The sequence below is a fragment of the Capsicum annuum genome, chromosome 8, assembly GCF_002878395.1.
Source record: "Capsicum annuum cultivar UCD-10X-F1 chromosome 8, UCD10Xv1.1, whole genome shotgun sequence".
NCBI classification, from domain to species: Eukaryota; Viridiplantae; Streptophyta; class Magnoliopsida; order Solanales; family Solanaceae; genus Capsicum; species Capsicum annuum.
Window position 1 is genome coordinate 170,823,560 of NC_061118.1, and position 13,120 is coordinate 170,836,679.

The 13,120-nt window shown below is 30.2% G+C and overlaps 1 protein-coding gene across 2 annotated transcripts; it reads left to right on the forward strand.

The window, feature by feature from the left end:
* The first annotated feature begins 717 nt into the window (after positions 1-717).
* Positions 718-5,366, forward strand: LOC107840489 (protein BASIC PENTACYSTEINE5). 2 transcript variants are annotated; one of them, XM_016684369.2, is made up of 3 exons: positions 718-825; positions 3,696-3,857; positions 4,084-5,366. In XM_016684369.2, exons 2-3 carry the CDS (start codon positions 3,789-3,791, stop codon positions 4,954-4,956), a joined length of 942 nt encoding a protein of 313 aa, XP_016539855.1. In that variant the 5' UTR covers positions 718-825; positions 3,696-3,788; the 3' UTR covers positions 4,957-5,366. The 2 variants fall into 2 exon arrangements, with proteins under 2 accessions (XP_016539855.1, XP_016539856.1); XM_016684370.2 differs by lacking the exon at positions 718-825 and adding an exon at positions 828-1,048.
* Positions 5,367-13,120: the final 7,754 nt, after the last annotated feature.

Sequence of the window (13,120 nt, forward strand, 5' to 3'; positions counted from 1 at the left end):
TTTTAATCATGATTTAACTTTAGTCGTAACACATTAAGTCATTTCTTCATCTAGTTGATAGTGCCTTATGAGATTCCAAGTGAATTTCGTACTTTGAATGACAAATGATACTAATTGTGAAAATAATATATTGTTGTATATTGAAATTCATAGTTGAGATTCATTTGACTATAGACAATCATTAATTTAACTTTTTTTTTTAACCTTGTTGAGCAAGAAGTTTATGTGTTCACCTTTTAGGGGGTTTATCATATTATTTTATTAAATGTAGTTTAAAATTTTTTTTTTACAAGCATTCATACGGTATTGTTCATAGCTTTGCCGAAGCATAACACTCAATTGACATCTTAGTTTCAAGATTGAAATACAACACTCGGTTAACATCTCAATATGTTAGATTGATTTTTTTTTTTTTTAATTTTCAACTTTTATCATTAGCTAAAGTTATAAACCGAAAAAACCGACAAGAACCAAACCGACGGTTATTTTTGTGTTTGATTTTAAAAAATTTAAAAACGGACTAAGTTGATTTGGTTATGATTTTGATCAATAACCGATCCAAACTAACCCATGAACACCCCTACATAACATAGCCGACATATACCTAACATTCTGTGTATATGTTAGGATTTTTGTAATATATTTAGGTAGTTGAAATTTTTTTGTAATATTGAAAATATAAGTTGTGTATTTGTGTAATTTTTTTTTTTAAAAAAATAGTATCAATACTTAAATAAAATAGGGGTTGGGAAAAAGATTTTCATTTTTCACTCGCCGGCGTTGCGGTATGATCATACTTGTCACCCCGATTTGTCAATCTTCCCTGTAAGTTTCACCTTCGCATTCATTCTCATTCTTTTTTCCAATCAATTTCTCACTATTGTTAACACTCTCTCTCTCTCTGGTTACTCGCAGCATATTACTAATTCACTCTTTATTGTTGCCTCGGTGTTGTTTTCCTGTGGGCTTGAAACTTGAAACCCTAGTTTATCCGTTCTAACTGTTTTAACTCTCGAAATTCGAACTGTGTCACATAAATTGAGACAGTGTGAGTATTATATTTCTTGTTAGGTGTTCCAAAAAATTGAACAATTCACGCCAATTTGTTGCTAGGTTTACTACTTAAAATTTTTATTAATTTGAATGGAGTTTATGGTTTCTTAGTTTGCGCCAAGGATAAAAATAGGTAGACTGAAGAAATATTGGAGAGAGACGATTAGACAGGATATATGGCGCGGTTGCAGCTTACCGAGGACATGACCTTAGATAGGAAGGTGTGGTGAATGCGAATTAGGGTGGAAGATTAGGAGGTTGGAGTGAGTCCATGTTAGTTGGTAGGAGTGTTGTTTTAGTAGTCGTATTGCTGCTCGCACTTGTTGATATATGTATTGGAGAGAGACGATTAGACAGGATATATGGCACAGTTGCAGCTTATTGAGGACATGACCTTAGATAGGAAGGTGTGATTAATGCGAATTAGGGTTGAAGGTTAGGAGGTCGGAGTGCGTCCATGCTAGTAGGTAGGAGTGTTGTCCTAGTAGTCATAGCGCTATGCTCCTACGTGTTGTTATATGTGCTATCGGGTGGATTGCGTGTAGTATTATTATGTGGTAGTATTGTTTATGTTACTATTTGTTGTTGTGTTACTCCTTATTTTCTCTTTCTAGACTGTATTTTGTCTTGAGCTGAGGGTCTATCAGAAACAACCTCTCTACCTCACCTCTGTGGTAGTGGTATAGATTGCGTATGCTCTACCCTTCCCAATTTCGATACTGGGTAGGATTCATCAGCCGGGCCTCTTTTGTTCCAACGAATTTGAATTTGAAAACCAAAATGCCCTCACTGTGTGGGAATACACTGGGCGTGTTTTTGGTTTGTTGTATAGTTTTCTTGTTAAGTACAACAACAACAACAAACAACAAACCTAGTGTATTCCCACAAAGTGGGGTCTGGGGAGGGTAAGATGTACGCAGTCCATTCCGCTATCTCCGAAGAAGTAGAGAGGTTGTTTCCGATAGACCCCCGGCTCAAGAGTTTTCTTGTTAAGTAGTTAGATGTATTTGTTGTGTGCCTTCTTCCTATTAAATTTTTACGTTGCTGAGTTCGAAGATCATATTGAGCATATCTTGAACTATCCACGTGCACTTTCCCCAAAGTAATGCTCGACCAGGAAAAGAAAAAAAAAGCTGGCCGTCATTTGAGGTTGAAGTAGCATTCTACTGGCCCTTGTAAGAACTTGAGATATGTGACTAGGAGAAATTTGGATCAGCTCCTTGATGTTAACCAGTTTAAATTTTTGTATCAATTTGAGCAGGTAAAGCAAGTCCAGCAAGGTGATGAAATTTTTCGTCGTTGTAGTTATGTTGTTGTCTGTTTTCTCCATGGAATGACCTTTTTTTCTGAATTTGTTAGTTACTTGGTTTTATAGAAATATAAACTTTCTCTTTGCTTTTTGTGACTGCAACAAAGTGGATATGTGAGTCTGGACGCTAGCTTGTATATGGTGTCAACTTAGATGACTCCAGATGATTGGAGTTGGGAGTACTTGATTCTGCTAATTCAGTGATGCAGTTTTAGGTCAAGGCAAATGTGAATTTCATGGCCTTGCCTTGAGTTAATTGAGTTTGGTTCTGTATTAGTTTATAAATTTAATCATTTTAGTTTCTTTGAATGCTTTCTCTAGTTGACCGACTGGCGACTAGAGTCTAGACCAACTTAAATGATTCTAATTTAGAATAATTAAATAGTGTTTTGTCCAGTGGTTAGCTTTACTTTGGTGTTGATAGGTCTTTGGTTCAATCTTGAATTAGGGAAGCTCAAATTAAATTAGGAACTTATGCAAAACTTTCCAATAATCACTTGAGATTCAGTAAAACATCAGGTTTTTTCCCTGTGCTTGCTCCATTGTGTTGTTATGCCATCTTTTGTTCTCTGATAACCCTAATTCGATAGTCTATGACTTAAAAGCAGCCAGCAGCAGAGATTATGTTGGATTATGCAAAGTTTCTCTCTCCTCTCCTCTCTCTGTCCATATTATAGATATATATGGATTAGATTATTTGTATACTAAATCGATGCTCTTTCTCTTTTCTGTCCATATCAAATTAAAGTAAGAGCTTCATTCACAAGTTGGTAGATATTTGTATGACCTCCTAGGCACGCTACTGCAGTTGAGATGTTTGCTTCCAAAACATGGAACTGCTCTGCTAGTATGTTGCTGTTTTGTGGATATTTGTCCAAATATCTGACATTCTATTAGTTGTTCATCTTTTATCTAATTAATATTTTAAAAGTATCATCAGTATGTAATTTGTTAAGATAAACTGTCAATTTGACTTACTATTTGCATGGACGTGGCCCGTGGGTCAGGCTTGATCAACGCTTGAGGGTTTTATGTGTTTGAAGATAATTAATTTTCAAAAGACTTTATGCACTATTTAGATGGCCATTGTTGCTACCTGAGTGTAGCCATAATCTCACTATCTTTTTCTGTTCAGTTGTAGCCATAACATCTCTTTAAAGAACACAACATGCTTGCTCTGTGTAATGCCAATTTTCTTTGTGTATTTGGAAATTGATTGAAAATCTTCTCTGTTTCAGCAATGGCTGATTTATTTTATTATATATTCATTGCAATAGCTAGTATGAAAAAAAATCTGCAACCTTCTCATTTCCTTCTCCTCTTTATTCTGCAGGATGACTGTTGAGTGGAGAGCTAGTTAATATTAAATCCAGAGGATATATAGAGGCAGATACAAATCTGCTCCTCATCAAGCACCTCAGAGAAGATGGACGACGGGGGCCAGCGAGAAAATAAGAGACACAGAATGAATTACTCCAAAGGAGGTTATGCACCGGTAAGAAAAATGCCATTGTTTTATTATGAATGGTTTAAGGCAATACAACTACTACACCGTAATCACAAGCTAGCTGGGAATCTACTGAATATATTGCATGAATTTTACTGTGAAAAAAAAAAAACTAAATTAATAACAAGATTGCTTATCTGTTTCAATTTTTTTGGATATATCTTGACGTCATGATCAGTAGTAACATAGTTCACTATGATTACTTTCACTGTAGTGGAACGTGGTACCTCCTTACCAGATGAGGGACCAAGAGGCTTTCATCATGAATACGAAAATCAGAATGGTCTTTGCTGAAAGAGATGCGGCTGTTGAAGAACGGGATAGAGCAGTGATTGAAAAGAAGGAAGCATTAGCTGAGCGAGAGTTAGCAATCCAGCAGCGAGATACTGCATTTGCTGAGCGGGATACTGCCATAAAAGAAAGGGATAATGCAATAGCCGCTCTCCACTTTTTAGAAAGTACCATGAATGGCACATTAAGTTGTAGGAAACGTGGGACAAAACGCCCTAATCAACCTAAAAATCACTGCAACAATAACAGTGATTCTGTTTGTATTAATAGGGATGTGCCCGTAGCTGATGCTTTTCCTATATCGACCATGTCATCTGATGCTGGTAAGGCACTCCAAGGAAAACGATCGAAAGTAAACAAAACCATGTCGATGAAGTCAGCAAAATTCCCAAGAAAGACAAAGAAAGTGAAGGAAGATTTGAATCGGCAATTTTCAACAGATGGATCTAAAGCTGAATGGGATGCTCAGGATCTTGGATCCGTTAACCAGATCCAGTTTGACGAGTCTACCATGCCAATACCTGTTTGCACATGTACGGGAATACCAAGGCAGTGTTACAAATGGGGAAGTGGGGGCTGGCAGTCATCTTGCTGCACTACGTATCTGTCAGAATATCCACTACCACAACTGCCAAACAAACGCCATGGTCGTTTAGGTGGTAGGAAAATGAGTGGAAGCGTTTTTAGCAGATTGCTTACAAGGCTTGCATTAGCTGACCACGATCTGTCTATGCCCATTGATCTCAAGACTTATTGGGCTAAACATGGTACAAATCGCTATATTACCATTAAGTGATGCATCAATTTTGGTTTGCTGGCTAGTTGCTATACTAGGCCTGGATGCTGGAGATGCTCGACAGGTAGCCGGAGAAGAAAAAACAAGAGCTTGAGTTATGAATGATCAAAAGCCCTTTCGGGTGCTCATTATGACCTTGTGCTGTGATTGAATGTCATGCAACTGACTTTTGGTTCAGTTATTTGCAGCTCTTTTTTGGTATTTACTATGGGCTATCTGTTTTTTTTGCACTTAATCTTGTACAGAAGTGTTTAGGAATTGCAGGTATACGATTTTGAGCTTCTCCTTATTCGTAACTAATAAGACAGTATCTTAGTCTAAAAATAACTCATTGCAACTTCTCCTTCTGCTTCTGTAATGCAAGTATAGTAATACTTGCTAATTTCAGTTAATTTAACTCTTTAACGACCTCTGCCTGCTCTGATTTTGTAATCTCATTAAATACATTGCATCTATATTTTTCCCTTGAGTTGAGGGTCTTTCGTAAACAACCTCTCTACCTTTGAGGTAGGGGTAAGGTCTGGTGCACTCTGTCCTTTCCATATCCCACTTTGTGAGATTATACTGGGTATGTTGTTGCTATTATAGTATTAAATAGATTGCTATAACTGATTAAGCTGTTGCATGACTCGCTCCCAAGAGACAATTTTGGTGTCAATGGAGTGGGATGAAAATTATGGTTTACCAACGTTCAAATTCTAGTAGAAAATTACTTTTTATGTATGTCGAGCTATTCAGTTCAAATTCTAGTAGATACTGCCCACCTAGAAAGTTACTTTCTACGTATGTCTCGGTGGATAAAGTTATTCAGTACCATATGTGATAAACTAGTTTGGGCACTTAAAAAAAATAGATAAAGCTGTCCTTGAAGGAAATTAAACAACATAAAGTGTCATTACGCATTAATGATCGAAATTTTTTTTTAACATGAAAGCCTAATGCTTTTTGACTCTAGAATCTGAATGCAAATACAATATCGTCCCGATATTTCAGTTTCAGTGAGAGATTTAATCAAACAATTATGCCCAAAAAAGTTAGGCATCCTAACTAACCAATCTTTTAGCATTTTCACGTTTGGTTCATCAACAGGAAATATATCCTTAGATGGTCAAATTAGGCCAAACATTTTCTTACTTTCTATCAAAATCTCAGGAATTTCTGGAATTCCTAGACGAAAACATTGACTAATGTGCTGCTTCTCTATTTAGAACTAGAGGCACGGGCCCAATATTATATTTAGCACCAAAATTCAATATTGATGAGATACAAACATAAATATACATTAATTTAAAATGATAATTTTTAAATAATAATTATTTGACGGTACTCGTTAAGGAGTGAGGTTTTATAAGATAGTTTTTTTCATATGATAAGAAAGTGTGATATGTTGTGTAGTCGGGCTATTTTAATTGTTTGATGATAGGATTGAGACCTGTTACAAAATATATAAAAGATGTAGAATTAATATTTATAGGATTATTTCATACAAAAACTCGAACAAAAGATACTTCAATTAACAATAAAGTCTTGGATCATCTTCTCAAAATCAAAACACTTATAAATACAGATATTGAAATCTTTTGAACCACTACTAAGTTAAGAAATGGGTGAAAATCATTTTCCTCCTCAAGTTTACTTTAAAAATCAAACTCCCCCCTCAACTTTGAATAATAAGCATTCTCCCCCCTTTTACCTTGACAATGTCTATTTTAACCTTGGCATTAGCAATATCTTCTTATAGTATACATTATTTATTTTAGTCAAGTATTTATATATTTTTATTTAAATTTTTTAGTTTAACCTTTTTAGTGAACTTGTCACAAAAGCTAGTGTTATTTTTTATGATTATTATTTTATTGAGATAACGCACAAGTATTTTTCGTCTCCCCCAAAAAAGTATCAAAATATTCTGATACTTGACGTTCAGATCAACAAAAAATGAGTTTAAATAGTAATAGGTCCTCTTTAAAGTTGAAGTGTGTCATAACAACTTCAGATATAATTTAGGGGTACCTTATACCTTATCTCTTATTTTACATGGATTAAGTGTGTACATGTGTAATATATATATATATATATATATATATGTGTGTGTGTGTGTGTGTGTGCGCGCGCGCGCGCGCGCACATGAGTTTTAATATACTCCCTAGTTTTTTTTTCACTTGTCACTTTTTGTTTTCTAGGTCAACCTACATAAATTTTGATAAATATTTTAAGATATATTTTTTCATTTTATTAATATGAAGTAAGATTGCAACTTATAGCATTTTTCATATATTTCCTGTTCATTTAAATTTTAAATTATATATTTTAAAATATTGATCAAAGTTCATGCAGGTTGACCTCAAAAAGTAAAATAATGACAAGTAAAAGTGAACGAGGGAGTATATATTTATAATATAAGCAAACTTTTGAATTAATTTAGTATAAAATATATCTTCATTTTTGTTATATGTTATCTATATAATAAAAGCGTTGGTTTCGACCAGCTGAATCATTATTTACTATATTATGTTTGGAATATATTTGTAAAATTATTTTTATTTGTTATTTTCACTAGTATAAATAGATATTACAGTTTTAATTATTCTTAATAAATAAATTTTCATATCATGATCATTTATTTCATTAGAACATCACTAACTTATATACTTAATATATGTTTCTCACTTTTTTTGTCTAGAAAATAATTTTCTTTTTATTTAAAAAGATTTACTATATATATTAAAAATAAAAAATATAATAATTTTAAAGAAGTAAAGAAAAATAAAGATTAATAGTGTAGGAGTAAAATAAGTATTTAAAAAAGACAAGTAGGAAAAAGGGGAGAGAATGCTTATTGTTTAAAGTTGAGGGGGGAGTTTGATTTTTCAAGTAAAGTTGAGGAGGGGAAATGATCTAGATATCCAAATATAACAACAGTTAGAATTGAGGTGGCAACGCAAAAAATGTTTTCAAGATTAACTATTGTAATTTATAATACTTTTTATGTAATTTTTAAATGATATATGTTATATCCTTTGTCTCAATTTATGTGGTATTGATACAATTTTTGAGAGTTAACTAAAATTTTTACATATTTTTAAAATACTTTAAATTATTAATTGTTGTGATTTGTAGTACTTTTTCTTTTGTTCCAATTTACATGACAGTAATAAAATTTAGAGAGTCAACCAAATTTTTTTTGTCTTTTTAATTACTTTAAATTGTTAATTATTATGATTTATAATACTTTTAAGTAATTCTCAAATATATAATAGATTAAAATTGAAAGTAAAATAAACAAATATAAAAAGAAGTATCTAAGTAGGCAACACAAACAAACACGTCGATCTGCTACCTGCTTATCATTTTAAGTCTATTTTATCTTTTTTATTAAATATCATTAATTTTTTAATACTTAGATGATTAATTAAGAGGGGTATTTAGTAAAATTGCAATTGAAATAGCTGAGATAGACATGTTATTATTTTTTCTTTTTAATTAAATGTTATTATTTTTTAATAAATAAATGACCTACAATAATTAACTAGGAGTGATACAGTAAAATCAAGGTTGAAAGACGCCAACTTAATTTAAAATATCAAGAGTTAATTTATCACTTGTCGATTTTATCATTTTATTAAATATTATTAATTTTTTAATACTTAGATGACTTATCATAATTAATTAGGAGCGATATTTAGTAAAATTATGGTTGAAACAGCTGCAACGAACATGTCATAAACACATATTTTTCTTGTTTTAATTAAATACTATTAATATACTAATACATAAATGACTTATAATAATTAATTAGGGATGATATAGTAAAATTATGGCGCAGCTCTTGAAGCAACCATGTCAAAATCAATGTTTTAATTATATATTATGATTTTTTTAATACATAAATGACTTATAATAATTAATTAGGGGTGATACGGTAAAATTATGGTTGAAGGAGGTCAACTTAATTTAATACATCAAAAATTAATTTATCATTTTATGTTTATTTTATTTTTTAAATATTATTAATTTTTTAACAATTAGATGACTCATAATAATTAATTATGAGCGATATTTAGCAAAATTATGGTTGAAGCAGCTGCAGCAGACATGTCATCTTTTTATTTAATTAAATATTATTAATTTTTTAATATTATGATTCTTAAGATTATATTTTTTACTCAAATTATATTTATACATACTTTAAAATCTTTAAGAATATATTTATAGTAATTTCTTACTACACATGAGTTGTGTGTGCAATATTTTACTATGCAACCACTACTTCATGTCAAAGACAACATAATTATTTTCTTATCAATCTATAAAAAAAATAAAAAATCCTACCCTTGAAATTAAATATAAGTGTATTTGAGATCTTGACATGATAATCAAATAACATGTAAGTTGGTCTCGTGGCTTTGTTCATCTACTGCCGACATGTTGACAACAACTACATTTGCTCATGTTAATTATCACACCAAATTTTGTGACATTGCACTATACCATTCAATACATTTTTTTGTCTTGCACATTCTTTGAATTTCTTGGTTTGATGCACCTAATACAAGTTCGTTCGTAAAGAATGAAACTGGTGATGATCAGAAGCGAATTCAGAATTTTAACCTAATATGATCGAATCGAAAATATGTGTTTAGTGGAAACAAGGTGGTCATGTTAATTGTTATGGTGTTTTCATTCGAAAGGGTTTTCGCAATTAATATCGAGGTACAATAATCCTTTTTTTAAAAGGGGTGGTATCAAAATATTGAAAGAAAGAAAATTTGATACTTTCCTTTTAATTTATTTTTATTTTTTTGAGAAAATGCATTGTTTTCATTCTGAACTATAAACGAAATTACTTTGACACACTCTAACTTAAAGGGGCTTATTAAAATCGTATTTTAGGCAACCTTAGTGCCTGCGTGGCACATACGTGGTACACTGTGACAATCAACACACTGAAGGTCTACGTAGACACACGTATGTGCAATATAGACACTAATGTTTCAAAAAACACGATTTTAATTAGTCTAGGGGTAATAGGACCCCCTTTAAGTTCGGGTTTGTCTCAGCAATTTCGTTTATAATTCAGAATGAAAACAGTGCATTTACTCAAATTTTTTTAGTAGCCGTTTGGCCATGAAAACTAAAAATTTTCGGAGTTGGAGTTCAAATTGGAGTTGGAGTTGTGTTTGATCATGTCTTTTTTGATTTTTTTTTTTACTTTTGAAAAAACTTTTTTAAATATGATTTTATGCCCTAACTTTTACAAACTATCAAAATCACCCAACTAAAAATTACCTACTAATGGAAAAAGAACCCAATTAGCCACTATTGTAAAAATAATTACATATAATGACCATATTTAATGAATTTCAATTATGACATGTATAAATTTTACATTAATAGCCGTTTTTTCATATTTGAAAATTTTAAATATGGATGTTATATTAACAGATCACTGCTTCCTGTTTTTTAGGTAACAAATATTATCTTTCAAACAAATTTATTTAATTTATTTCCTTCATTTTCCGATCCTAAAAAATAGGAAATGATGAATTGTTATTAAATTTTAGGGTGCCACTAATTTATTTCTTATACATAAAAGATTTTACTGTGTGTGAATAAATTATTTCTATGTAAAACATGCTTTGCATATTTATGGTATATTATATCATATACCATAAATAAATAAATATGCTTAGTATGTTTCTTTATACTTTTTATTTTTATATATGTGTGCATATGGTATATACATGGTATAAACTTCATATATAACATACTTTGTATATTTATATTATAAACATGCTTAATATGTTTCTTAATACTTTGTACATTTATATATGTATGTATATGGTATGTACAAGGTATGAACTTTATATATAACATACTTTGTATATTTCAATTATAAATATAATACTTTATACATTTATGGGTATAAATATAAATTAACAGTAAAATAATGTCTTAAATAAGGGAGAAAATTAAATAAGGAATAAAAATAATGATGAGAGACAAAAAGAGATATATATTAATTAGGATAACATTAAGTTTGAAATTATAATTATCTTATTCTTTAAAAGTGTTATATACGTAATATTGAAAAAGTAATGTTATAAGGAGAGTTTTATGTAAAAATTTAAATGATTGGGGTTATATGCAATAATAATAAAAGTTGAAATCGGAGTTGAAAAATTGTGAAAATAACAAAAACCTATTTTCCCTTTTCAGAAGAAAATTTCGGAATTATTTTCGGAATTTTCATGGCCAAACATCACAATTTTCAACTCCAATTTTTTTTTTTTTAAAAAAAGAAAAAATTTCCATGGCCAAATGGGCCGTTAATAAGATTTCATTGTATTAAAATCTGGTTATTGAACTATACTAATTTTATTGTTGTTGTAATAAGTTATCATTGTTCAAATCGTCAACTACATAACGAATTTTTCATTATTCAGTTAGTAATAATTAAAGACTAAAATTCTTAAAATGACTTTAGCTCCTCATTTATCTGACTACACGAAGCTTCCCAATAAAAATTACGGTGAACTTTTAATTAAAAATTTCGAGTTAAAATTCTAAAATATCATGTCATAGCGTTTTCTTATTTAAATTAGTCAAATAACAATATGCATATCAAATACGAATATTTATTTATTTATTTATTTATTTTTTAATAATAGATTACATGAAGTCCAATCTTGCCGACCAACTGGGCCCACATCAACCTTTTTTTCATCTTTTTAATCAAAATTAAAAAATAGGATAAAGTTTTCTATTATCCAATAGTGCTAAGATCCAAACACGTGTTATATACAACATATCTGGGCCCCACAGTTCCCAAAATTTCAACAGTCAAAGTCAACTAATTGCCGTCACGATAATGTGTGCCAATAATTTAGCCATGATCAGAATATTAAGTTTTTGCATGAACCCATCAATATATACTCCCATTTTAACTAACATTAAGCCATAACTTTGTTTCAAAAGTTTTTGTATAAAAATTAAGTATTATTTTGCCATCCAGTACCTAATTTGTATGTTGAATATTTTGACATGAAAGGTTTATCCATTACAATGAAAGGATTCTGATTAGCATGTTGATAGGCATATCGTGGGTGTAGCAGCAACAATAATAACAATATATTTAATATAATTCTACAAGATATATCATCGATGCAATTAAACAAAAATTTAAGACATTTGAAAAAAAAGTAAAATTAAAGAAAATTCTTTTTTTACACGAAATAAAAAGAAACGGAGAAATTATGTATATTTAATTCATAAATGTTTGCAGCACTATAAATGCGTATGCTACCATAGTCTGCAACTACATTAATATACTTTGTGTTGGTAAATGACTTATAAAGAGAGTTGAATTTTTGAAATGGAAAATGAGTTTAACTAAAATTTTAAAATTAGCTTATTTTAAAAAGTATTTTTTATACGTGCTTTTCAAAAAAGTATTTTTGGTTAAAACAACTTGTGTTTGATCAATAAATGTTAAAAAATGTTTAAGATGCAATTAGTGTTTAGTCAAGTTTTTAAAAGTACTTGAAAGTTTATTTTTTTTTAGGTTTAAAAAAACCGTTTCTGTCTTCTACCCAAAATTACTTATTCTTCTTTCAAAAGTTTGACCAAATATCTCAATTTTTTTTAAAAATAAGCACTTTTCAAAAAAAAAAAAATTGAGAAAAATAAACTTAATCAAACAAGCTTAATCTCAAGAAAGGAAAAAGTATTTTCGTGTTACATAAATTTATTTACTACTATGAGTAAATTTTATTTATTTTAACTACAACGAGCATTTACTTACATATTCCAAACCTGAGAATTTACGGTAAAATGCTGTTGTCTTAAAAAGAAGCAAAACATAGAACGAGCATTTAGTTCCTTATTATACCATTGTAATGATGAAAAATATAGTACTAGTATTTCATATGTTTTTTCCCTCGATGCTTAATATTCTTATTAGGTCCTCAACTAATTTAAATTTGTAACACATAAAATTTATTTAAAGAAAAAATAAAAGTTCAATTCATAACCTTTTGTTAAAGATGAAAATAAAATCCTATTCATTCCACCCTATTTTTTATATATTATTAGAAGGTAATAAATAGAACATTTGGCAAGAAAATGTGACCCTACAAATTTGTCTATAGTACACTTAGAAAGA